General features: G+C 44.2%; 2 protein-coding genes across 3 annotated transcripts; both read left to right on the top strand.

The window, feature by feature from the left end:
- Nucleotides 1–12,661: 12,661 nt before the first annotated feature.
- On the top strand, nucleotides 12,662–26,455 carry RB195_019282 (uncharacterized protein; the record flags this gene model as incomplete). Of its 2 annotated transcripts, none has more annotated exons than XM_064187066.1 (9): nucleotides 12,662–12,877; nucleotides 18,737–18,846; nucleotides 18,988–19,125; nucleotides 19,208–19,319; nucleotides 23,644–23,746; nucleotides 25,189–25,289; nucleotides 25,341–25,448; nucleotides 25,520–25,612; nucleotides 26,333–26,455. In XM_064187066.1, the coding sequence occupies 9 exons, from the start codon at nucleotides 12,662–12,664 to the stop codon at nucleotides 26,453–26,455; spliced, it is 1,104 nt and encodes a 367-aa protein (XP_064042947.1). The 2 variants fall into 2 exon arrangements, with proteins under 2 accessions (XP_064042947.1, XP_064042948.1); XM_064187067.1 differs by lacking the exon at nucleotides 12,662–12,877 and adding an exon at nucleotides 18,673–18,678.
- Nucleotides 21,969–22,259, top strand: RB195_019283 (uncharacterized protein; the record flags this gene model as incomplete). Its single annotated transcript, XM_064187068.1, has 1 exon — nucleotides 21,969–22,259. The coding sequence occupies one exon, from the start codon at nucleotides 21,969–21,971 to the stop codon at nucleotides 22,257–22,259; it is 291 nt and encodes a 96-aa protein (XP_064042949.1).
- Nucleotides 26,456–26,505: the final 50 nt, after the last annotated feature.

The raw sequence follows: 26,505 nt of genomic DNA, 5'->3' as shown, positions 1-26,505 counted from the left end.
AGGCGAGGCTTTATTAGCAAGAGTGAATATAAATTGCATAAAGGAGATATTACAGTGCGATTCTTTCAAGATATCGCTCACCTCATAGTACTTCAACTGAATTTTAACTCAAGTTATTTAATCAGTCGCTCTTGTTTTGTTGAGATCTTGGCAAAAATAAATGTTCAGGGATAGGTGAGCATATGTAGGATAGAACTCTTTCAATGGATCACCTTGAGAGAGTCCGCCAGTAGTCTCTCCCTCCGCAATGAACGTAAGGAGCATCAAATTTTCCTTTGAAGGAAGTCGTGAAGAAGTCTGACCGTCGGTAGACCGGTCCCCCTGTGTCTTTAATATCGCGTGGAACCCAGTCGCTCACGGATCTGGTCCGATTGTTGCTGAAACTCATCACGTGTCCGAATCACCTTATTTTACTTTCCTTGGCAAACGAGATGACGTCTCTGAACTCTGATGTTTGAAGAGGTTTTTAGAAAGAGAAAACGGAAAATTACAGAGAACATATCTAATATTATGGAAATGGATGGAAAATGGATGGAAAAAATGGAAAGGGAATGGAATGGATGGAAAAAATACAAGAGCGCAGTGCTATCCGCGAACACTGAAAACGGTGAATACTGAAAAAATAGGAGTATCTGCATGCGTGTGACATGAGTTCTGAAAGTAACTGAGCTTTCTTTTGAGGTTAAGAGAAGCGGAGCGTATAATTTGGTGATGGATAATTATACAGGCCTCATTCGTGGTTACTTCAGTTCACACGTTCTTTTCAAAACACAAAACAAACAATACAATGCGCTGAATACAGCATAAGATTGATAGTATCAAATTTTTGGAAGAATTACCTGCACTGAAGTCAACACAACTCTTCTAATATTTCAATGTTTTGCCGGAAATTTCAGCGTTAGGTAGCAAAAAAAAAACCCTAATTCTAGTGTATCCGGGTTTATCCAGTACACCCGCTTGCCGAACTGCCGGTGCTGTACCTATTAATTCTGTTATGAGGGCATCTTGTAGCTGATGTGATTGGAAGCCACTAATTTTTATTGCCTACCTGTAGTTTCTTATTTCCCAAGAGTCTTAATTCCCACCCTGTCGAGTTTATGTGCTTTTCGAAAGTGCTAAATCGTCCCTTGCTTTACTGTTCGCGTGACTTATCCCTGCTCATTCTCATTCTACTCTTTTCTCGTTGCTGGATTTTCTATTGTTTATTTGTATTCATTCCTTGCCTCTTACTCTGGGCACGATTTTGAGCGTAATAAATAAATAAATAAATAAATCTAGACGGATGAACAGAACCTGAGCGATCAGGTTCCCATTGCAAAAAAAATCCCTTTAGTCCTCACGGAAAAAAGCGGGTTCAAAATCCGAATCAACCCACATATTTTCTGCGACCACGTGAACTCTCGTAAATGGGCGAGAATGACTGGGGTAGTCACTTGTTTCTGCATGACTTGCGCTGAAAAACACTGCAGCAGGCGTAGTCTTCAGAAAACATAATCAAGCAAGATTGTTGGAAGTCCTCTGAACGCATGCCTATACAAAATGCAGGAAACGAGTCTAGGAAAGAAAATAATTGCATGATTACCCAGTTCTAAAGCAGAATTGGAGAGGTATATAGCGAATCAGAATTGGAAAAATGAATGGAAATTATTCATGAATAATTAATGGAAAAAATGAGGTACTGTAGCAAAGTTACAACATTACGAAGATGTAAAAAAATTTGGTGTTGTTTCAAATTGTTTAACCTTTATTTCATTTTTTGAGCATGGAAAAAGTTTATCTGCCAGAATGACAAAGTCAGCCACAATTGAAAAATTGTACGAAAAGTCCTACTAGCTTTACGAAGAACTATCAACTGAAAGCATCGATGGAGGTGTGCAGCTGAGATTGCTGTCGTATCAAAAGAAAGGCCACATCGTGCCTTCGCTAATGATTATTCTGGGAACGGGAAACTGTTGCCACGATAGCTGGATTGCTTGCTTACGCTAGAGTAGAAAGTCCTAGTCCATCGAAATATTCTAGTTTCTAGCTCTTGTGCTACGTTTTTCTGTTTCGTGTTTTTTTTGTTCTGCAACAGCTTTTTTTATGGCAATTTTCAACGGTAAATGTATCCTGAATCAGCCACTGTTTACATGTCCGAAACGAATGATGAGCTGGATTCCGAGATGAACGCATATTCTTCACTATTCTGCACTTGGACGACGGCAGAATGAACAAAAGAATCCAAGCACTAGCGCATAAACGCAGCAAGTGCATATTTTTGTAGACACATGATAGAAAATTGTAGGCAACTGAAGCAGAGTAGTATAATTTTTTAAAAGTTTCCTTGTCATGCAGGAGACATTTCGTCTCATGCTCGCAAATGAAATTAGTTCGGAATAGCTACGCTAAAGAAAGCGCATGTTTATTTGTTACGGCTAATTCTCACGGACCGGAAGTATTTTGAAAATGTTTATGAATTGTGAAGAAAGAACTGGCAAAGCACGAACTGATGAGTGAGGTGCGCGGCTCAATGGCTAATTCATAAAGGAATAGCTTCATTAGCAGCTGCAGCTCAACGACCGACGATCAATGAGAAGGTGAAGTATCGGAATCTGTAGAAAGTTCTTGTGTTTGGATGATGTGATCGACTTTTCCGCGGCACAAAACAACTTAATCCAATGGCAGCTCTTCAATGGACAATTCTCCTTGCGTCAAATCCTCTGCTTAATTTTCGAATCTTTCACAATTTTTACATCCTTTTTAAATCAATTAACTATTGAAGAACAGTTATAGAAACAGCTTTTCAAATTCCGCTTTTCTATTTTTTGAATAATCGCTGAAGTAACGGTAAGTAACATTTTCAGAGCGTGTGCTATTTTTTATCTGATTCACAAAAGCTTCTACTTTCGTCAGCAAAAACAATTCATCTTTGAATGACCTGTTCACTTCCCAAGTTCTCTCCTGTTTCTGAATTTAATAAAGGCTCAGACCATAATATAAAAAAATAAGGAAAACAAGACGTCAAACAAAATAATGGTTGCAAAGAATCTTTTTTTTGTCAAGGTTTTTTTTTGTCAATTGTGAAGGATTTTTTTTGTCAGAAAAAGCAGAAATGAGTCGCACTGAAGCAGACGTGTAATCGTTTACGAATTAAAAAGAGGTGGATTTGAATATAGTGCCATTTTGACGTCATAACCGGAACAAATAAAATCCCCAAGTTTCCTCCACTTTTAACATTTCAGTGTTTAAGACAAGTCTTGCCCCGTTCATCTCCTAACATCATTAAAAAACGAAAGAAATTTTTGAGAAAAATCTAATCTTCAATAATATGAGTTTTGTTAGTGTTTAAAGTCTGAGGTACTCAGTGCGATTAAGGCTTAGGGTTCTTTATGCAGGTGCATTTGTGCAGTGCATTCAAAATTATCCAAACATCAAAGAAAGCAGGCAAACATATGACCTTACCTTGGTGGAAGGGATTCCCGTGGCCACGGTTTAAGTGTTGAATTCGGTGAGCGAAAGTGTCACTATAGCAACACATCAATATTTATATTAATGATTACGTAGGTTATGTTAGTGCACATTTTTGAAGGTGTCCCACCACGACGAAATTTAACAGGACGTGTGAGTGGTGTCGAACGCATGGCTTGAGTGGGTTAATACCGCTCCTCCTATGTTCGATTATCCAGTCACAGCAACCTGAAGGCAGCGCACTACGAAAGTGACGACATTGGTATCTCCAGGAATAGATAGAGGCGGAGGAGGAGTTCATGAAGATGAGCGTCATCCTATATGGTTTCTTTTATTAATCCAGAAAAAGGCATCTGAATCAAGCTCGGTTGCATCTTCGCCAACGACGCAAGTTATTGCGGCTAGTAGAACGAACGGCCACCCTCAGCCCATCTCCGATCGTGCAGATGGTGCAGCTTCTGCTCTTCACTTGAGCTATGTTAGTTGGATTACGTACATTGGACGACGACGGATTTGTGTGCGTTCTGTCGCATGGGAAAAGTTGCGTCGCAATGTCACCAAACCTTTCTTTTCTTTCTGCCATGCGTTTTTCTGCCTTATTAGGAGAAATTGAGCATTTTCACGCTCACAGCCCCTAGCTACCTCGCTACCTCTACCCACTCGTGAAGTGAACCCCATTCCCAACGGTCAAACACGGTCAATTTTTCTGACGCTCTGCCTTTAACTAATAGCATAACTCTATAGTAGGTTATGCTCCAAGCGGCACGGCTCGATTTTCTTCCCACAAATCCCTCTGGAACAGGTTTCAGCCCGAAGCCATGTTAGTCGAGGTTACCACCACGCAGACGTCTACCGTAGATCAGTCTGAGGCAGAATGGAGTGCGAGACAGCAGCCGCAAATTTGTAAATCAATTAAATTTGAGGTTACTGAAATAATTCGAAATTGGAGATGGTTATTGTATCGTCATGGGGATGGAAGGCAAAGAGCCTTTGTACAGTTGAAATTGGTGTCCGTCCCTCTTGGAGTCACCCTTTTTGTTTCTAATCGTCTCCTTCATGTTTGTTTGATTAGTTGCACTCGCCTAACCTGAACTTGTTCATTCTTCTGGCACAACAATGAGGAAAGCGATGTAGTATTCTGCTGAGTAACATCAGCATTTGTAACACAAGCGAACTGAAAAGAGGGAGGTAGCGTGCACTGTAAAGAAAACGAGTTTTCTGCAAATAGCATAGATCGTGTGACTGATGAAAGTTAATTTCCCTCGAGCCTAATATCGTGGTATCCAGAAAAATATCTCAACAAAAATTCTTGCAAACTCAGCTTAAAACTAGACTGGTAAATGGAAAAAAACAATCTTGAATCACCTCGATTACCTTACTCGTAACGAAAAATGTTACTTCTGCGACTAAATGCAATTAAATCTCTCAAGTCTCGACAACAAAAAAAATCTTAAGGTTCATTTCAACCTTTCTGCAGCACTTATGATTGACAAAAATTTGACTTCCCACGGTTTATATAGTTAACGCATCATGTGAGAATTCGTGGAACAAACCAGAATGAATGGTCGAAACGCAATCCTGAGTGGATGTTCATGGAAGATTAATGAGCCGTAAGAAACCGGACGCTCTTGGCCACGGGCGGCGGACAGAGATTATTAGTCTTAGTCTGTGCCTAAAGGTGAGATGAGGGAAAAAAATGAAGACACTGGATATTCTGGTTCCAGTAGGCAACAAATATGATGAGGAAAGGGAAGTGTGACGGCGGCGTAAGTATGATGTTTCAGCTTCCTCGAGTGAATGACAATCTAATGAAGTGCATGGGAGTGAGAATGTATGCTCCTCAAAATAGACGCAGTTGTATGGGTGGTTCATCAACTTCTACGATTCTCAACTGAAGCCCAACACCTCAAAACCTCCTCACCCTTCTACCCCCGAACAAGAACAAAATATTGAAAACTTTTGTGAATGACAGATACAACAATTGAACCTTGGAAAGTGAGAGCCTCCAGCAGACTCCACAACTGCTGAACAAGAGATTTGCCTCGAGACCTATAGTACACTCATTAGCTGCACGAAATCCGAGAGGACCAAGTGGGGTGGATTGCGCCACGATTCTTTCGCAGATTTAGCCGCTCTTCGCAAGCATTCACTGGCCTCAATCGCTGATATGTAAACATTCCAGCGCTTCGGAGGGTTTCAGTGTTTCTCTCAGGCAAAAGTGAGAGCACTCTAAAAAGTGCGATATTCGGTAAGGAAAAAAGGTTTCTTCCACAAGGAATGAGAGCTCCTCCGTAGTCTAGCCGTCTGTTTGTGCGAACTTCACGTTTTCCGAAGGTGGCGCCTGAGGACCCTGGAGTGATTCGGTGAATTTGAAGGGAATGCGAATACTTCTGCATAGCTAGTCGACGGGATTGTTGCAGACGAGAGTGCTGTGAGTTGCGACAGCGCCTGAAGCCACATATCCGTGGGTAAGAGATCGCTGGTCGAGTACGCTAAATGAATTCACGCATGGATGTCATTATAACCATATTATCATTGTAAGTGCTCTGAGCTTGAAGCAAGTTCCTGTGCTCTGAATCACTCGCTTAGTGCACGGATACGCGCATGCCTTCTAAACCATCCAGAATTAGACTTCTCAGAAGAAGGCAATGATTCACTGCAGATGGAATACACGGTTGAGCTTGTTATGGAGCTGGTGCTCTGCAAACATGATGCATCCTTATCCGCTAGGTGTCGTGACTACTCCCACTCTCGTGACTCGAGCTTGATAGCACTTTGGCACGCTGATCGTTTGCTCAAATTGCTATGGCAAGTCAATCACTACTACGGTTGCTAGAATGCTATTTCTCACGTACTGCATCTATAAATCAGCATCAATGCTGTAAAACGGCCATTGTCTACGATCCATCAACTATTTGTACCATGAAATTAGTCCAGTCAGGAGTGGAATAGATGACATATCACGACCAGACTAGTCGGATTCCATTTCACCAAACCAGAAAGGATGATTCAAACAAAGAAACGTCCAGCGTAATTGTAAGGAAACGAAACTCCTTCACAGCACACAGACATCAATTGAAACAACTTTCCAGCATCTACATATTCTGCCCATTGGACATGCCCAGACAGCCTCAAAACATGGTGCAGGCGAAACTATCGTTAAAAGAGCACAACGTTTCTCTCGTGTACCTTATCCACAAGCGAACCGAATTACTCTGCTCCATTTGTGCCTGGTTTACCTAAACCTGAGGCCAACACTTGAACGAGAACAAGACCGCATAGGTGGAGTTGTGCTCAACTGCCTTCCAGATCTCCTCAAGATCTCCGTCATCTCCTTGAAAAAAATAGTCATTTCTCAAAAGCAAAAAGTACTTTTTTACCACAGATCTATTCAAACTCTTGCCAAGTCCCATATTTCATGCCTGATCTAATCCGCAGCCCGTTCCATAATCAAATTACTTATTCACCTAATTCACATATTATTTCCGCCCTGAGATAAACTGCAAAATTACGCTAAAGGCAGTCACTGGCCCTGAGAGCGAGCAGAGTAGGGGAATTCCGTTGCAGTGAGATCGTAAGGCTGACTCGCACTGCTGCTTCGCATTCTAACTTTACCATTTCTCGAGGACATCAGATGATAAGTCCCATACACATTTTCGTGTGAATTCGACAGTACAGGATCTCCATAAAGTTATGGCACTCTTTTGACAGGTTACAAGATAGCAAAAAAACAAGACAGAAACGTGAAGGAAGGGAAAAGAAAACCCTCCAAGTATCGTACGCGAACGTGTACGCACACAGGTGACGACGCAACGCCACTAACAGCCTAAACAACTACCAACGCGATAAACTACGAACCAGGTCGCGTTCCGCGTTGTACGAAGGCGAGCCTCCCACTGAGTTTGTATGTGTGCGCATCTGTGCATGTGTGTCATTAAAATAATGCCGGTGGGACGGATTCAACCTCGTGCATATGTCCAGAAAAAAGGGTATGAAATCACTCCGAAGGAAAGGGCGTGAGAAACACCCTTGGCTGCTTCCGCTCTCTCTACGATGCAACTTATTACGCGATAGACCGCAGGCGAATCCGCCGTTCTCTAGCGCCCGCAATTCAATTGATGAAACTCAAATGAGAAACGAAAGCACTCCAACCTGCGCAGCCATTTGTAGATTGCCTTCGTTCTACATACTCGTAGTGTGTTGAATCGCTCAACTAAGACTTTTTCGGACACCCTTCTCTGGATTAATATACAGAGTTCTGCGAATCACGACCAGCGTAATCTGTGAAATACGTCTTATTCTTATTTAATCGCCTAGAGACCCCGGCATCGTTGATATCGTGTTAAGCCGCCTTCAAAAATCAACAAGCATCTAGATGCATATTTTACGTCCATTAACAATATAGATTTTTAGTTGACAAATAAACACAGGATCGGCCTCCTGGTTATTCCAGTTATGAACCTCAAAAATCGTGAATAATTAAATTTTAAGAAAAAGCGATTGCAATAGGTTTGTAGAGCAAAAAGAGCTCTTCTGAATAGTAACTGCACTTTGATAAAAAAAAAGCACAAATAACTCTAACATAAAATCTATAATAAAAACGCTACGAACTTACTGACCAACTTAATGGCAGTAAAACTTGCCCAAAGCAAACCGTCCAGTGATATAGGAGATGTTGCAACAAATACACTAAACTTCTACAGAAATTGTGCAGTATTGGAAGCAAATGGAGCATTCCAGTTGCTCGGAAAAGCAATGCACTGCTCAGGGCAAGCAAAGAGCAAAAGTTAAATTGAACCTTTTCATCTAAGCTACTTGCTTCGCTTCTAATGTAGGTCAATTCCCTTAAATGTGAAAGTGCTTCGACTAATTTAATGACTAGTTGAAATCTGATGCACTTCCACTCTAACAAGGAATCGATTTTTGGGATTTTTCGAACAAAAACCAATTTATAAAGATAAGATGATGGGTGTATGAAAATGAGACTTTTTGAACCTTTTTTTTTCAAAAGTGAGAAAAATACAAAAAAGTGAGAAAATAAAGTGAAGAACCAGTGGCTCAATGAGAGGTCTTCGCTTTGTGTTTTATAATCATTGTACTTGTTCATGATCACAAATATCAGGCATGCGGAGAAAAGAATGCGGAATACAGTCACAGTTGTCCGAAAAAGGATGCACTGCGCCGACGAATGCATAGTTACCAAGAAGTTGGATGAGGGAAAACAGAACGTCTAAGTTTGAAACCTACTCCCAATAACATATGGAAGAATCGCTATTAAATTAGACAGGTAGACACACTATTTACAAGCAACGCTAACAAGTCGATAAATCTACTATATAATAACGGGCTTATTCTGTCACGTGTGTCTGTGTGTGTGTGTGTGTGTGTCAGTCACGAAATTCAAAATGAGGGGTGCGACGGGTCCACCGGCGTCGAGTTAATGCTTCGAAGCTAGGAAGCTATAAAATGAGGTGTGAAGGGGTCCACCGGCGTCGGATACCTATAGAAGGGGGTGCGACGGGTCCCACGACATCGGATACCTATAGAAGGGGGTGCGACGGGTCCACCGGCGTCAGATTGCTGCGCCGGCGCCAGATGTCCAGAAAAAGGAGTGCGACGGGTCCAAGACGTCGGATACCTATAGAAGGGGGTGCGACGGGTCCACCGGCGTCAGATACCTATAGAAGGGGGTGCGACGGGTCCACAGGTGTCAGATACCTATAGAAGGGGGTGCGACGGGTGCACCGGCGTCAGATTGCTGCGCCGGCGCCAGATGTCCAGAAAAGGAGTGCGACGGGTCCAAGACGTCGGATACCTATAGAAGGGGGTGCGACGGGTCCACCGGCGTCAGATACCTATAGAAGGGGGTGCGACGGGTCCACAGGTGTCAGATACCTATAGAAGGGGGTGCGACGGGTGCACCGGCGTCAGATTGCTGCGCCGGCGCCAGATGTCCAGAAAAAGGAGTGCGACGGGTCCAAGACGTCGGATACCTATAGAAGGGGGTGCGACGGGTCCACCGGCGTCAGATACCTATAGAAGGGGGTGCGACGGGTCCACAGGTGTCAGATACCTATAGAAGGGGGTGCGACGGGTGCACCGGCGTCAGATTGCTGCGCCGGCGCCAGATGTCCAGAAAAAGGAGTGCGACGGGTCCAAGACGTCGGATACCTATAGAAGGGGGTGCGACGGGTCCACCGGCGTCAGATACCTATAGAAGGGGGTGCGACGGGTCCACAGGTGTCAGATACCTATAGAAGAGGGGTGCGACGGGTGCACCGGCGTCAGATTGCTGCGCCGGCGCCAGATGTCCAGAAAAAGGAGTGCGACGGGTCCAAGACGTCGGATACCTATAGAAGGGGGTGCGACGGGTCCACCGGCGTCAGATACCTATAGAAGGGGGTGCGACGGGTCCACAGGTGTCAGATACCTATAGAAGGGGTGCGACGGGTCCACCGGCGTCAGATTGCTGCGCCGGCGCCAGATGTCCAGAAAAAGGAGTGCGACGGGTCCACCGGCGCCAGATACCAATAGAAGGGGGTGCGACGGGTCCACCGGCGTCAGATACCTATAGAAGGGGGTGCGACGGGTGCACCGGCGTCAGATTGCTGCGCCGGCGCCAGATGTCCAGAAAAAGGAGTGCGACGGGTCCAAGACGTCGGATACCTATAGAAGGGGTGCGACGGGTCCACCGGCGTCAGATACCTATAGAAGGGGGTGCGACGGGTCCACAGGTGTCAGATACCTATAGAAGGGGGTGCGACGGGTGCACCGGCGTCAGATTGCTGCGCCGGCGCCAGATGTCCAGAAAAAGGAGTGCGACGGGTCCAAGACGTCGGATACCTATAGAAGGGGTGCGACGGGTCCACCGGCGTCAGATACCTATAGAAGGGGGTGCGACGGGTCCACAGGTGTCAGATACCTATAGAAGGGGGTGCGACGGGTCCACCGGCGTCAGATTGCTGCGCCGGCGCCAGATGTCCAGAAAAAGGAGTGCGACGGGTCCACCGGCGCCAGATACCAATAGAAGGGGGTACGACGGGTCCACCGGCGACAGATTCCTATAGAAGGGGGTGCGACGGGTCCACCGGCGACAGATACCTATAGAAGCAGGTGCGACGGGTCCACCGGCGTCAGATTGCTGCGCCGGCGCCAGATGTCCAGAAAAAGGAGTGCGACGGGTCCAAGACGTCGGATACCTATAGAAGGGGGTGCGACGGGTCCACCGGCGTCAGATACCTATAGAAGGGGGTGCGACGGGTCCACAGGTGTCAGATACCTATAGAAGGGGGTGCGACGGGTCCACCGGCGTCGGATTGCTGCGCCGGCGCCAGATGTCCAGAAAAAGGAGTGCGACGGGTCCAAGACGTCGGATACCTATAGAAGGGGGTGCGACGGGTCCACAGGTGTCAGATACCTATAGAAGGGGGTGCGACGGGTCCACCGGCGTCAGATTGCTGCGCCGGCGCCAGATGTCCAGAAAAAGGAGTGCGACGGGTCCACCGGCGTCAGATACCAATAGAAGGGGGTGCGACGGGTCCACCGGCGACAGATACCTATAGAAGCAGGTGCGACGGGTCCACCGGCGCCAGATACCAATAGAAGGGGGTACGACGGGTCCACCGGCGTCAGATTGCTGCGCCGGCGTCAGATGTCCAGAAAAAGGAGTGCGACGGGTCTACCGGCGTCAGATTGCTGTGCCGGCGCCAGATGTCCAGAAAAAGGAGTGCGACGGGTCCACCGGCGTCAGATACCTATAGAAGGGGGTGCGACGGGTCCACCGGCGACAGATACCTATAGAAGCAGGTGCGACGGGTCCACCGGCGCCAGATACCAATAGAAGGGGGTGCGACGGGTGCACCGGCGTCAGATTGCTGCGCCGGCGCCAGATGTCCAGAAAAAGGAGTGCGACGGGTCCAAGACGTCGGATACCTATAGAAGGGGGTGCGACGGGTCCACCGGCGTCAGATACCTATAGAAGGGGGTGCGACGGGTGCACCGGCGTCAGATTGCTGCGCCGGCGCCAGATGTCCAGAAAAAGGAGTGCGACGGGTCCAAGACGTCGGATACCTATAGAAGGGGGTGCGACGGGTCCACCGGCGTCAGATACCTATAGAAGGGGGTGCGACGGGTCCACAGGTGTCAGATACCTATAGAAGAGGGTGCGACGGGTCCACCGGCGTCAGATTGCTGCGCCGGCGCCAGATGTCCAGAAAAGGAGTGCGACGGGTCCACCGGCGTCAGATACCAATAGAAGGGGGTGCGACGGGTCCACCGGCGACAGATACCTATAGAAGCAGGTGCGACGGGTCCACCGGCGTCAGATTGCTGCGCCGGCGCCAGATGTCCAGAAAAAGGAGTGCGACGGGTCCAAGACGTCGGATACCTATAGAAGGGGGTGCGACGGGTCCACCGGCGTCAGATACCTATAGAAGCAGGTGCGACGGGTCCACCGGCGCCAGATACCAATAGAAGGGGGTACGACGGGTCCACCGGCGTCAGATTGCTGCGCCGGCGTCAGATGTCCAGAAAAAGGAGTGCGACGGGTCTACCGGCGTCAGATTGCTGCGCCGGCGCCAGATGTCCAGAAAAAGGAGTGCGACGGGTCCACCGGCGTCAGATACCTATAGAAGGGGGTGCGACGGGTCCACCGGCGACAGATACCTATAGAAGCAGGTGCGACGGGTCCACCGGCGCCAGATACCAATAGAAGGGGGTGCGACGGGTCCACCGGCGACAGATTCCTATAGAAGGGGGTGCGACGGGTCCACAGGTGTCAGATCCCTATAGAAGGGGGTGCGACAGGTCCACCTGGCGTCGAAATAGTGCGCAATAACTTCGTGTGCATGACGCAAAATACAGATGGTTGCAGCCATTTCATAGCCGTGGCCACTGTATCGCTTTGCTTTACACCCTATATGACTCCTCCGCGTGTCCATCTCCTTCTTCGTTCGCCTCAAGTTGGTAGCATGCCGCTCTCAGAAAGTGGAAACCCGCATGCAAACGGGTGCTTAAATAGTGGCAAGATGTTTATGTGATCTGACGTGGAACGTTATCTTTATCAGTAGGATGATGTCTTTCACGTAATTTTATCCCGAAACGTCATTCTTTGATAACTGTTTATAGAACAGAGGAGGAAAACCCATATTTCGCGTGATACTTTTAAATTTTGTCTATAATATATTGATAAGGAGTGTTTGAAGCTGAAGTTCGAATGTTCTCAAAATGTAGAACTGACGCGTTTAGGAAGATGTCTATGAAATGTTTCGCCCTTAGTTATAATATAAAAAAGGAAGAAAGATTGTTGGAGATGCACAAGTCCAATTTCGTAGAAAACGGCACTAATATTAATTTTCGTTCATCAGTGAAGGCGAGCGAAGCAAACTCCACAGAAAGTCTGAAGTCCGGCTTTAGCCGGACGTTCAGACTGGTAATGTTATAAAATGGAGAGTACCAGTGCAAACACGAAAATTACTGTGTAGTGTTGTTGATGTCGGCCAAGAAACAAGAAATGCTGGAGCACAGGAACACGTCGGGCCAGACGGCAGATTTATGATCCGGCTTGACGCGGCAAGCGCTAAACCTCAGCCGATTAGCGTGTTCAGCTCAAAATATGTTAGTGATCTGACCATTGTTCATACAGCAATAAATATGTTATTGGGGAGTTTTTCCGAGGTTTCATATTCGTAAACACCATTTCAAATGCCCAGCTCCATTTCAAATGCTCACGTCAAATATTCGTATTCCATGAACCAAAGCTAGTCTCAAGTGGTTGATCGCCAACGTTTTAGTTCGTTGCAGCTCCAGGAGAAAAATTCCAAGAAGCGAGTACCTCAAAATAGTAGACAAATTCAAAATTTGGCGAACTACAAGCTTCTAAGCATAACCTCCCATGAGATGATTATTCTATTCCCTTAGTAGTGGCTGAAGAATTTTAAATTTAAATTTAAAGCAGCTTACGGTTGCGCAGATTAGCGTATTTAGTAACGTCTGTACTCTTCGTTTCAGCTGCTGCTGCTTTCCGGTAGTACTTCCATTACAACTATGAATTCTCTTGCAACCATCTACATAGGTGCTTCAGAATAGTTCACTTGATGATTTAACCTTCCTTCGATTTGTATTTATGACCCCTCCTCTGAATGAACCGTTGTTTTGCATAACATGAATATTTGCTCCTTATTTCTTTGAAGCGATGTTCTTCTTAAGGACATCCACTCATAGGGTTTACTGCAAGATAGGAAAGTCGAACCTAGAAAATAGATATTTTGTTTCAGCCTACTGGAGTTCTCGAATGTTCTAGGATTTCTTTTTTCAAAATACAGCAGTTACTCAGAAATTGGAGCAGTTAAAAGTTTGGAAGGTTAGCTACTAAAAAAGCTAGATGAAAAGTAGTATTTGCAATTGGGGAACTCTAAAGTTTAAACCTTATTTAAAGGCACCACCCCAGATTGTGGGGTGATTGTATACACGCCTAGCCGGGGTCGTAGTGGGCTGGGGAACAGGGTGATTCCGTCTATTTCCTCCTAAAAAACAGCCTGAACGATGCACGCGTGTGGCACGCTCCAAAACAACTCTTCGTAGGGAACAGCGCCCGGAACGCTCGAAGCCGCATCTTACGGGCCGTTTTTTACGGCGATTAGGAGGAAATATCATATCAAGGATTAGGAGCCGCATCTTCCATATCAGAGGTACCCACCTGAAATCCGTACCACACCAGATTCGTGGTATGCCGCCTTTAAGACCCTTGTAGAAATCAAGTTTTGATTTTGGCAACACTACATGAAGCACAACCAGGGTCAACTGTGATCGGGTTTCCCCATCAGGGGATCGTAAGGGAAGGGTGTTGCAAGGGAAGGGGGCGTTGGCCAGTTGTGAATGGAGGATGCCATAATAACCAGGACAAAATATTACTTAGTATTTACATTAAAAAATATTAAGCAGTTACATAAATTACAAAGTATTATATTAAGTTTCAGGCGTAGGACCGTAATGGCGTAGGGCCTCAACATTTTGTTTTGAAAATGTACAATGTTGACAATGTGATATGATATGATCCCTTGGTAGGAACAAAATGTTGATTTTTTCGTGTTTTTTTTTGTCGTTCTTGAAATTCGAGCCGTTCACCTGACTCTTCTCCTTTTTGTCGTATTATCTGCTTCAAGCAGTTTTCAAAGATATCTCATAAATTTTAGAATAAGAATAAAATAGATGAGAAGTAGAAATATTTCAATACCAATATTTCGACAACATTTCAGCGAATTTGCTTTCAATTGATTCATTGCACCGTAACAGTTCCCTCGGAAATTTCTCATGTTTCTCAATTTCTCGTCCAATCTGATTGAGACAGCTTCTTACGCGGGAGAAGTCTACAATTTTAAAGCTTCTTTCTATTGTATAATCCTGCGTTTCTATAGGCGATATAACGAACTGATGTATCTGGGAAGCCAACTGATATCTTGCCATGACGTTGAATCCAATAGAAGGAATTCTTCGGGCGTTTTTAACACTGTGTCTGTGGGAGCAAATGATAATATCAAGGATATGGTTTCGTAATGTGGGAAATTTGACTGATTGTACTAACTTTTAACTTTGACACAAGCCAACAAAAGGCTTTGAGACACTATTTACTGCATGAGGAGTATCCGTCCAAATAATGTCGCGCAAGTTGAAGTCATTTGTGATAATAGTGGGAAAATTGACTGTTGATTTGTCGGAAAATGCTTTCGGTGTCCGCTCCGATTTGCTAGAAGGGGATATGGAAGCCCTGCTAGCGACAACCGAACGTACCGAATTGTCTCAAGGATAAATTTTGACACATAAAGCCTTCGGGCGTGGCCCCATGTAGTATTACTGAATATATATATATATATTGTATTACGGAAAAACATTATAATTGGTTTAAAACAGAAAACCTTACTTAACCTCTTTTAAGGAATAAGGAAATGTTGGTTGTTATGTTGAGCGCTGAAAGAAGTATACCATCAATTACGATGAAGATGTTGACACTTCCCACGAAAACATAGGGTTAGGAGTGCATAGTCACGAACTTGAGCGTGTTCTTCCCAACACCATGTAATCATCCTGAAAAATGGCGTGGAAAGTGGCCTTGTTTGTGCATTTTTTCGCACGATGCAAAGACCGTCAAAAAAACTTTATTGACCATACTCTGCTCGCTCTCTGCGCGTACCGCAAAAGGTGGTGCGTTGGAACGTCCATCGGAAGTTTGTCAGGACGATGGGGAGGAAAATAACCGTGATGTGCGTATCTGCAACCTTAACCATATGTTTCCGTGGAGAGATCCCAACATCGTCAATCTCGTGGTATGCTGCTTATTTCCAATAGAATCCTGCTTATAGTACGGTAACTGCAAGAACTAATTTTACACTGACGGAATATTTTTAAAAAGGCCCAAATTATAAGAATAGTCGATAGATGTCTTTATTCCTCAAGCAATTTTTCTTCTTTTCTGTTTCGTTTCTATCTTCGTTCGTTTTCAAGTTTTGCACGCGATCTTCAATGCTCTTCATGCACTGTACTATATCTTGTTAGCAGCTTCACAGTTTCAATACTCGACTAATCGCAAAAGAAAATTATGTTGAAAATGATCCGATACTTCCATTTGACATTCTATTTCAACATAAAAATAAGACTCGAAAGATAACGATATTTCGACATAAAAATAAGAGTCAAAAGATAATGAATTTTTGAAGAATCGAAACAAGCAATTTCCGAGTGCATTCTTGGATACAGAATACACTCATAGCTTGTGTGTTGGGCGGAGTGTGCACTGCGGCACGCGCGTTGCGCTTCGGATTCAACACGTTTGGTGCCGACCACACGTTAGGAAAAAAACTCCCCAATATGGAAAGATACAGAAGGGAGTTATCCACTTTCTCATGCTCAATATCGGTAGTTGAATGGTCGACAGTCAGTTTGTCTTTGTATCCACCACAGTTTCCACGGGTGCTAGCAGTGAGTTGTGTCAAGTTTCTTTTCGTGAAACGCACACAAGTGATGCAGTAACGTCAATTTCCGAGGAAAGGTCTGAAAAAATAAAGCACATCGGTCGATGACTCAAAGAAAAGGCATCCAACCAAAATTCATTTGGTGCCGAATGTGTTCAAGAGATTCGCAATGGTCCCACCTCGATTCCAACTGCTAGCTCCACCGCGCCACCGCTGCCGAAACTGCACCGTGCTTCATTTTGTTTTCACCCTCGGCCATACGCTCTTTCAATGTATGACACAAATTCCCTAATCCTTCTGTTTTCGCTCAATAGAAGGCATGACGCCCACATCCGATCGCCGAGATGACCACTTGTTCCAAACTCTGCTATCGCCGTAATGACGAAGGAGAGGTAGTGTGCTCCTAAATCTCCTAAAATAAAAATCATCACTGCTACGACCTGATTGTTCTTCAAATTTGATTTGTTAATGAGTGACTTGAATGAGAAGAATTTCGTGATAGGGGTTGAGACATGGCTGATTTCTGTACTCAATAACCGGTTCTTCTTGAGTGGATAGGAGAATGAGATCGCAGGATATCTATGCTTGATTCGTTAAGCCGCGTTCGGAACGGAACAGGAAGACGAAAATATAAGACAAGCATAAGCAACTTCGGATCGAAGCAACATTCTCACAGACCACCGGGTAGCGTTATCCACAACACATGAAGGACTAGAAACAAGTCATTTACTTGCAATACTTCCTTAGTTCTTACACATGTTATGGGTTTAACGCAGCGCAACTCATTTTGTCTCAACCAGTTTCCAGAAATTCTTTCCAGAGATGGTGTAAGCGAGTGGTATTACTGAATATTTAGATGGTTCCAGTAAACCCAGTTCAATTATGCCCAATTTCCTGGAATTGGTGGGAATGCTTTTAACGAATGTGCTGTAGGCGTTAGGCATCGACTAAACAAAATCAACATAACCGAACTAGCTTTACCCAACAAAACTTCTATAAAAGTAGTTCACAGCCGTAAATAAAGAGTATTGAAGAGTGATTATATATATGTAAAAATCAAATTTATGAGCGAATAACAGAAAGCCGTCAAATGGCAAATTTCTTTCTTTTCCTGTTCTAATCAAGAATAGCAAAAAAAAAAGAGTTAGAGAAGCAGCTGCATAAAATTTTGAGATAAAGACGAACAAAAAAGTGAAAACGAAACGAACAACGAAAGTGCTAGAATCTAATGTTCAACCTCAAATAAGCCATATACAAAATAGGAATCAAATTTCTGTTATTCTGCGCAGGTACTTGATAGCAGATTGTGCTGGGACAGGAGGCAATCTCCGAAATGATAGGCGAATCTTTACGTTGTGGACACTAGTCAAGAATTTGGCGTCTGCCACAAAACACTTGCGAGATTTGAAATTTCACGGATATGACATTTATATTCAAATCTAATACCTTCAGCAAGTTCGAAGCTGGCTCAAAACTTGAATCTCCGTGGACAATTTGTTGGCATTGGTTACGTCTTCTTTGCAAATACACGCACGTTCTAAATCGTATATTTGCATCATTAGCTTTCTAAAACGATTCCAAAAAGATAACGTCATTAAGAAGCAAGCAATCAACATCTTCTGAGTATACAATGGTGAAAAAGCTCTAGATATGACTGTTTTTGGTCACCAAAACGCTAGTCACCTCTTGCTGTTAGAATTACAAGGAGAGGGTTCTCATCAACTAACTGAACCAGTTTGCTGGAATAGAGGAAGTGCTGAGAAAGGGATATTCCACTCCGGTAAAATGAAGTGCTGAGAAAGGGATATTCCACTCCGGTAAAACAGCTTTGGACGACTGCACTAGACGAAACCACTGCCCTTACTAAAACTATTGAGCAGTTCTTGGATTCCTCTGAACGAAATAGCAATGTATACGGCAACCACGACGCGAATGACCTCTTCACGTTCTCCTTTTGTCCCCGCGATGTCGTGCAGTAGCGAAAGTTCTCAGGGAGTTTCGCTACATTTCCAAACAAATGTCATCTAATTCAAAGCGAAGAAAACAGGTTATGCTGCGTTCAGCAACAGAGCGGGAGGCGATAGATGACCGGCGTATTATCCGGGCGCGCTGGATCCACCCGATTTGCTTTCAAAAGGGGCGCCTCCTATCCGCCTCCGTACAGCAGTTCCTCAGACACTCCGGCTGCAATTTTCCTCATCACCTTCTTTACAGCACGTGCCACTGTCGCTGCACTCTCGGGACCCCGATTTGCGCGAATATGAAGGTGAGTAAGATATTACAAACAATTTTTGGGACCAAAGCCAGTCGTGCACGTGTTCCAGGTCCTTGTTGCAGCGATGCTTGTTGGAAAAGTTTTTGCTGACTTTTCACCTGATTTCTCGGCTTATCTCGCGAGTTATTACGGACCTTCAGTGAAAGACCAGATGGAGAGGTATTTCTTTTTGTACTGCATACTCATGACTGTTGTCTCTCATCTATGTGTTACGCGGTGGCCTAAGTGCAGAATGTGATTCACTGTTGCCAGTTGGACTTTTTGTATTACATATTGTCGCTTGAACCCAGCTAATCACAGACGAGATCTCCAAGGAAGAGGATCGTTTGGTGGGAAAGCTGACCGGTCAGAGAGATTGAAAAACCAACCGATTGTTTTTGTGCACGGTGTCTCGGACACTGCAGGAGAGAAGATGAGACAAGCTGCTAACTGGTTCAAGTAAGCTTTCACTGCTCACTTCATTTGACGGTCTCCCTATGAGCAGATACAGCTCGATACTGCCAAAATGACGCAATTTTAGAGGTAGAGGGTATAAAGACAGTGAACTCTATTCCACGACATACTTTAACGGAGCACAAGGGAATCCGCTGAAATGGGTGGAGTACGGAATGCGATGCGAGTACGTGAAGCAGGTATTTTGTTTAGCTGTGTCATTTTCAACTGTATGCTTCAAATTAGGTCTCAGATAAATGATCATGAAATAACTCAGGACTGTAAAATATCTGGATCGTTTCTTGTTGTGCTTCCAAATACGTAGAGAACTTGCTATTCCTTTAGAGTTGACCTCATCTCCATTATTTGAATCAATGTTGTATCTCATCAATTGTGCCTGATGCACCAAAACTAGTAAATTTGGCTTCCTTAGATTGTAATAACTTCTTCCAATCTGTCATTTGCGCTTCTTTGGAACTTGTTTCTTACTTCCATCAAGAATCTCTCAGAAATAGCTTGATTTGCACTCAATCAGCAACTACTTAAGAGAAACGTTCATGGAAATCCTTGATGTTACTTTCCATCCACTAACAATTTAGGTTGAGTACGTAGCACGGCGCGAACAGAAACGCATAGCACCCGCTGCAATCCATGAATAAGATGCTTCAGCTTTCCCTCCTATGAAGCAGCATCCTAACAAGCATGTAACCGAAAGAAGAAAAACAGGATGAATTTCCATTCCTTCTCTTCTGGGCGTGTAAAAGGATTTCTAGTTGGTTACTTAGTAGCCACTCTATGCCTCTGGTTCTTATATTTCTAGAGAGTCCACGTATTTTCGTTGCTGCTCTTAGAAGCTGGGTTCCTACCTAACTATAAAAAAGCTACAAAGCTAAAAAACTATAAGAAGTGTGTTAAAACCTCAAGACAAAGCCAAGACTTTTTCAAACATACCTCAAATCTGAGCGACTACAAATCAAACATTTTCTTTCATGTTCTTTCTAAAAGTGAAATATCTTCTGTATGTATCCCACTACAAACCCCTCTCAAACGTCTGGAATAGAACACAATTACCAGAAATCAGTTAGACTTTTAATCTGCGTTGGCAAAGTTTTCGACCTTAGATAACTTACTAGCCTTTTTCATGTTCTTTAGGTGTTCCCCGTAGTTTTCTTATGCATTTACAAAACAAAGAGTTCATGGCGTGCGTAAACACGCAAACGAGTAGTTGTTTTGCTAGTCGTCTTATGTGTCATGTTGCAACAATCAGCCTCTCTATTGATCTGCAACGTAGTGAAAAGAATATCGTTTCCTTACTGGAGCCTCGTCCTCCACAACGGCTTACCGCTTCTTAGTGGTCTGGAGGTGACTCTGGGCGTTGAACTGCAATACACAGCAGATGTTCGTACTCCGGCAGGGTTTCCCAACCTGAAAAGGAGTTCGACGCATCCGACATTCCGACTTTTCGGAATCGGAAGCCTAGCTAAGAGTAAACCACTGCTAAGATTCACCAACGTCTTGGCAAAATGTCGCAAGGTAGGTCCCTGATCCTTATAGGTTGGGCGGCGACCTATAAGAGTGAAAGCTAACCGGTGGTGAAAGCTAAGCTCGCCGTGGCAGGGCTGTATAGTTTGGGGAAAAGCCTTTCTGCCGCTCCAGCATATTCACCGCCTCTGCAAACTGGGCCGCGCCGTCTCAGACGTCGGACGTTATGGCGACCGGTGAGAATCAAATCTCAAGTTGCTCAAGACGTCTTTGATTCTAGACCAAGGCGACACACGCACGACTCGCCATGAAGACTATCTTAGATTGTGTACTTACAACGCGAGAGCAATGTCCACAGATGCTGACCTGGATGCCCTTCTCAGAGCTGCAGAGCATATCAAATTTCACGTGATTCCTCTTCAGGAGACCAAGTGCAGAAGGAGCTATGTACGACAGATGAATGACGGAATACTCCTCATTCGTGGAGAGAAGGTTCCCTCGCGAAATGTAGCGGTGTTGGTTTTGTTGTGCACCCAGCTGTCGTCCATCTTGTCGATTCTCACAAGGTTCTGCCACCTCGCCTGGCCATTCTTCGCCTCCGCGCTCTGCGTCACAAACCCAGTATCAACTGTTACTCACCAAAATCAGCAGCACAAGGAGCTGGAAAAAGTGATCCGCAACGAGAAATCCTTCTACAAATTCGTTGTCGGAGACTTCAACACAAAATTAGGAAAGGCAGAAGAAGAATACAGGATCGGAAGATTTGGACAAGGGGACCGGAATAAAAATGGCAATCGTCTCTCCGGCCTGTTGTCCGCCGCTCGGCTCTTTCATGGGAACTCTCTTTTCATGAAGGAAGATAATCGTCGGTGGACGTGGGAATCGCAAAATGGCGTGACTCGTGCGGAGATCGACCACATACTCAACATTCGGAGGTAGTGTCTACTCGACGTCTTGGTAGTACCATCCTTTTGTAGTGGTTTTGATCACCGTCTCTTTCTTGCGCAAATACTACTTAGCCAAACGATGGAAAAGAACATCTGCTATCGGCAACGAAGGAGAAAAGAAGTCGTCTACGACGATTGCGTACTCGAGGACTCCTTGTTCTAAGGTGGCTGGCACATCGAGAAGGACCCAAACGTGGACTACGAGCTGCTGCTCAGAGGATTACAGGCCTGTGCTGAACTCTGCCGTGCCTTGAAGCCGCGCACGACAACCTTGCATCGAACTTATCGATCGAAGACCACCAAGGAACTGTTGAAAAAAAGGACTTTGAGGCTTGATTCGAATGCATCGCACATTGAGCAGCAAACACTAGCTGCAGAAAAGCGTTGCGGGAGGATTTTTCGAAATACAGGCAGAACAAGATGCTAGAAGCAGCACAAAGAAGAATGAGTCTGAAGAAGTGCCTCAGAGATCTCCGCGAATACAATATTCCGCTAGCAGCTTTGCTGAGCGAAGACAGGACCCGCACCTCTCCTCATCATGAGATGGAAATCAGAAGAGAAGAGAAGAGAACAGAGAAGAGAAGAGAAGTTCTACCGGAATCTTTTCTGCTTGTCAACTCATGTGTCAAGCCCGATCATCCCCACCGGCGAAGCTCCACCACAGATTCTCCCTTCGGAAGTACGAGTCGCTATCAAGAGCATGAAACCTAGCACAGCCCGCAGACTTGATTTTATACCATCAAACTTTCTTCGGGCTGATGGTTTCCTATCTATCAGAAAGGCGACTGAGAGGACCTTCGGAACTACCGTCCGATAAGCTTGCTGAGCGTGTTATACAAAATATTCATCAAGATCATCTTCACGCGCATATCTAGGACGCTGGATGAAGCCCAGCCTCAGGAACAACCTGGATTCCGCCAGGAGTTCAGCTACTTGGACACAGGGCACATTCAGGCCGTGTCGAGGGTCATAGAGGTTTGCCGGGAATACCGCCTGTCCCTTGTTCTAACCTTTGTCGACTATGAGAAGGCCTTCGACAGCGTAGATACGAATGCAATACTGTCAGCGCTGGTCGATCAAGGTGTGCACGCCTATAGGGCCAAACGCATGTGAGCCAATTGCTACGATCGATGCACCACTAAGACACAGATTTCCCACCGTACCCAAAGGTAGGAGGTTAGAAAGGAGGTACGACAAGGCGTTACTATATCGCCGAAGCATGTTCACGACTGCATTGCAATGGATAATGAAATCACCTTCCTGGGAAGAAAGAGGTATACGTGTCGATGGAAGATTTCTCTCGATCTTTCGTTTTGCAGACGACATCGTTCTATTTTCGAGCAGTACCAATGAAGCAGAAACGATGCTCAACGAATTGAACGAAGCAGGGAAGAGGATGGGACTGCAAATAAACAGAAAGAAGACACAGTTCATGAAGAACAGCGTCCCTTCACATGGGATTCTTTTGCTAGGCCCACGCTCCCTTTTAATATTACATATTATATGATCATATCACGAACTATCAAGCTATTGCCACACGCTAATGATGCCAGGCGGGTGCAGCGGTAAGAGGTTCCTCTGTGACTGCACAATCGATCGGAGGTTCGAATCCAGCCTAGGGCCAACCAAGCTTTTCAGTCCTCTGGGGTCGATAAATTGGTACTAGACTTGTCTGGGAGGATGAAAACTCTAACTTCATGTCGTGTCAATCATGTCTACATTCTTTTCTAAAGGGACTGTGATGAAGGAGACACTTGTCACGCTTGAAGTAGGTACATCGCCCTATGTTCAAAGTAACTGATAGTATTAAGAATCAATGCTTGTTGGCCTGTCGCCATAGTCGGGTTTTTCCAAGCGAAGACCCTTTGATGTAGCAAGAAATTTATCTCTTCTTGTACTTTCTCGTGCTTTTAAAAAAATATTATCGAGATGAAAGAGCTTACCTTAAATTTTTTGAACAGCATTAGGTCCATAGAGAGCTTAGAACAGGCAAAGTTGAAATGTTCTTTATGTATCTTCTCCACGCACTTTGAATTTTGCGAGTTTTCGTCACACTTCCTTTGTCTTTCAGCATCATAAACGTTGTGAGTTGCAGGTTCGTGCGCTAATCGTCGCCACGCGACTGTACACCGGTCGAGCAGTTGACGTGATTGCATTTTCGTTGGGTGTTCCAGTGTCGAGGAAGGCCATTCTTGGAGGTAAGGAAATACCGAAAATAAGTTGATTTTTGACGGCGAAAAACCAGGAAATAACCCAAAAATGCACGATTAGGAAACACCCGCGGCAACTATGGTGATATATTTATTCTGTCTCTATTTTTATTTACCACGACTGCTCCGCTCTCGATTGGGTAAGAAATAGGATCTATCTTCTGGCAATTTATATGTTACACCTATTTTCTCGCGTACCACCGTGCCATCGAGGAACTTGCGGGTTCACAATAGAATATGCCGTAATTTAAACCAAACAGTACTTAGTTGGGATATAAACGGATTTCGCTATAGTTAGAGAAGTAAGTGGAGTTAAACTGATCTCCGGCGATATTTCAAGGAATGAAAGAGTAATTTTACCTAAACTTTACGAAATTTATTGGGAATCCGCTGGTGAGATTCTACCAGAGATACATTGAAGATCAACTAATCAAACTGGAAAAGGTCCTTCAGACCAACTTTTTGTCCTAAAAAAAGCCCAACATCAAGAAAATTACATCGAACGAAAATTTTAAATGATATATGTGCCTACTGCCTTGGTAGCCTCATAGAGAGACGTCATAGAAGTTCAGAAAGCTGACTATTTTCAGTAGCAAGGAATCACACCTACACAAACCCTTCACGCATCTGACTACAGTGCTGCATCCGAACTGTTTCTGTATATGATGTGGAAATAGGATTTGATTTTGTTGTTAGTTCTACTCACACTTCTTCCCTCTTTAGCTCTTCAACGCGTTGATTTTTCTTCTTTCAACACTTTTTCATTACTCTATTGGAATCTAAATATCTAAAAGAAGATGGGACGAAAGAGTAGCAGAAGAAAATACCCTGTTCTGAACGTATTCGATTAATCGCTCTGCTGAGAACTGCCATCACTTGTGTTTTTCTTCGAAATCATCCTATGTCCCATCACCACAGATGACAGCCGCTGATTTTACATTCACGAAGTGAAGCAGAGTCAGATAAGTCTGGGGTAAGAAAACTCGCCTCTCAAATCTAAACTGTTATGCAGCTACTCAGCATAACACAGAAATGCAAAACAGAAATGTGAACAACTTTTTTCTTGATCCACCTATGTGCTTCTGCACTATGTCTATCTTGGAAGAGCAATCCGAAGTAACTACGATAAAATAAGTTCCAAAGTTCTCTTGACATTTTTCATTCCACATATCTTTGTCGCACGTTGTAGACTGTAACCATGAGAAATGAGCGAGAAAAATCTACTTTGATCTGACATCGCCGCGCTTGGAGAAAACAGGGAAATCAAGAAATCACGAAATTCATTACCTACATAGTTGCTCTCACAAATGTGTCCAGCAACGTTACACTAAGAAAAAAAGCTCAAATTCTTGAAGAGTGTTCACGGAAGGCTGTGACAAACGGCGGCTCCCCTCCCTGCAAATTCCACCTGAAATTATTCTCATTCTCAGGTCGATGTGTCGACTCCGGTGAATACCTTGGTGGTCCTCTCACAAAGTACATCGACACGTTCGTCGGCGTCGCCGGACCAAATCATGGAATTAGCCTCCAAGTAACTTGTTCATTTGCTGTGCTACTTCCTTCAAATGTGTTCGTTTTTAAGGTAGGAGGTGTTTCCATTCCTGGGTGCGTATTCAGCGTAATCCCGGTCTGCAATTCGGTGACTGGTCTCTACTCAGGATTTTGTCCCAGTGAAAGCGAATTCTTGCAGGTGACTTTTGTAGTTTTCTCACTCATACGTCAGGTAACCACAATGAATAAAGATTCCGCTACCTTCTTTAGGACATCAACAAGCAAGTTGGATATGAGGGTAGTCACATCTTCTCGATCTATTCGAAAAAAGACCAGATCGTTGGCCACATTGTATGCAATAGGGTACGTATTCAAACAAAACCGTTAGAATTTATCACACCTCTCCGGTTCAGCAGCGTTGAAAGATCCTAACACCGATGAGTAAGTCACATGAATAAGCTTCACCGAACCACATCATTTTTGATTATTTCCCTACTACTTTCTGAAAAATCATCGCTAGAAATTCGGAAGAGTTGGAGGACGCACCTTAACAGCAAGTGGCCTAAGAAATCGCTGTAGCGGCTTTCACTGTTTTTCCATATCATTACTGCAATTCACCACTTGTTGAAGAATCAACTGAACTGAAATTTAATTAATTAATTTAATTTAATCTCTGGTTCCTTTTCTCTTAAAATCCGTAGACATGTTCAAGAGTTTCAACTGCTCTTTATTGGGAATATGCATGTCTCGAGCTTCAGTTGGTAATGGATAGAACTGAAACACGGAAATTAGCAGCTTTTATCTTGAGAGCTTGTCGTAGAAGTCACAGTTTTGCATAGTTATTCTTCTGTATTGTAGTCAACTTTCGCGCAACGCGTGTGATTTTTCGTTTCAGGACAATAACGGTAATAATTACAAAACAACGACAAAATTAATGCTGAATAATAATATTATTCAGCATAATAATAATATAATAAGTCATATAATAACATAATAATAAGTCTACTAAAAAAAAACATCGAATCTGATTCTGATTGACATGATAAAAAGCAGTCCAAATTGGCTTCATCTTTCAATTTCCAGGTAACGTCACAAATCGCAGGACAGATGGGAGAAAAAGTTTACGAAAACCTTAACCACGATAATACGTTCCATACCTCTCACGAAGTACAATTAGCGATGATTCAAAATCATATTGTTGTTTGAATTGTTGTTATTTGATTGTTTATTGAACGTTGCTGACTAATATTGATGAA

The sequence above is a fragment of the Necator americanus genome, chromosome II, assembly GCF_031761385.1.
Source record: "Necator americanus strain Aroian chromosome II, whole genome shotgun sequence".
NCBI classification, from domain to species: domain Eukaryota; kingdom Metazoa; phylum Nematoda; class Chromadorea; order Rhabditida; family Ancylostomatidae; genus Necator; species Necator americanus.
The sequence above is the reverse complement of the archived record's forward strand: the minus strand, read 5'-3'. Positions and strand labels throughout refer to the sequence as shown.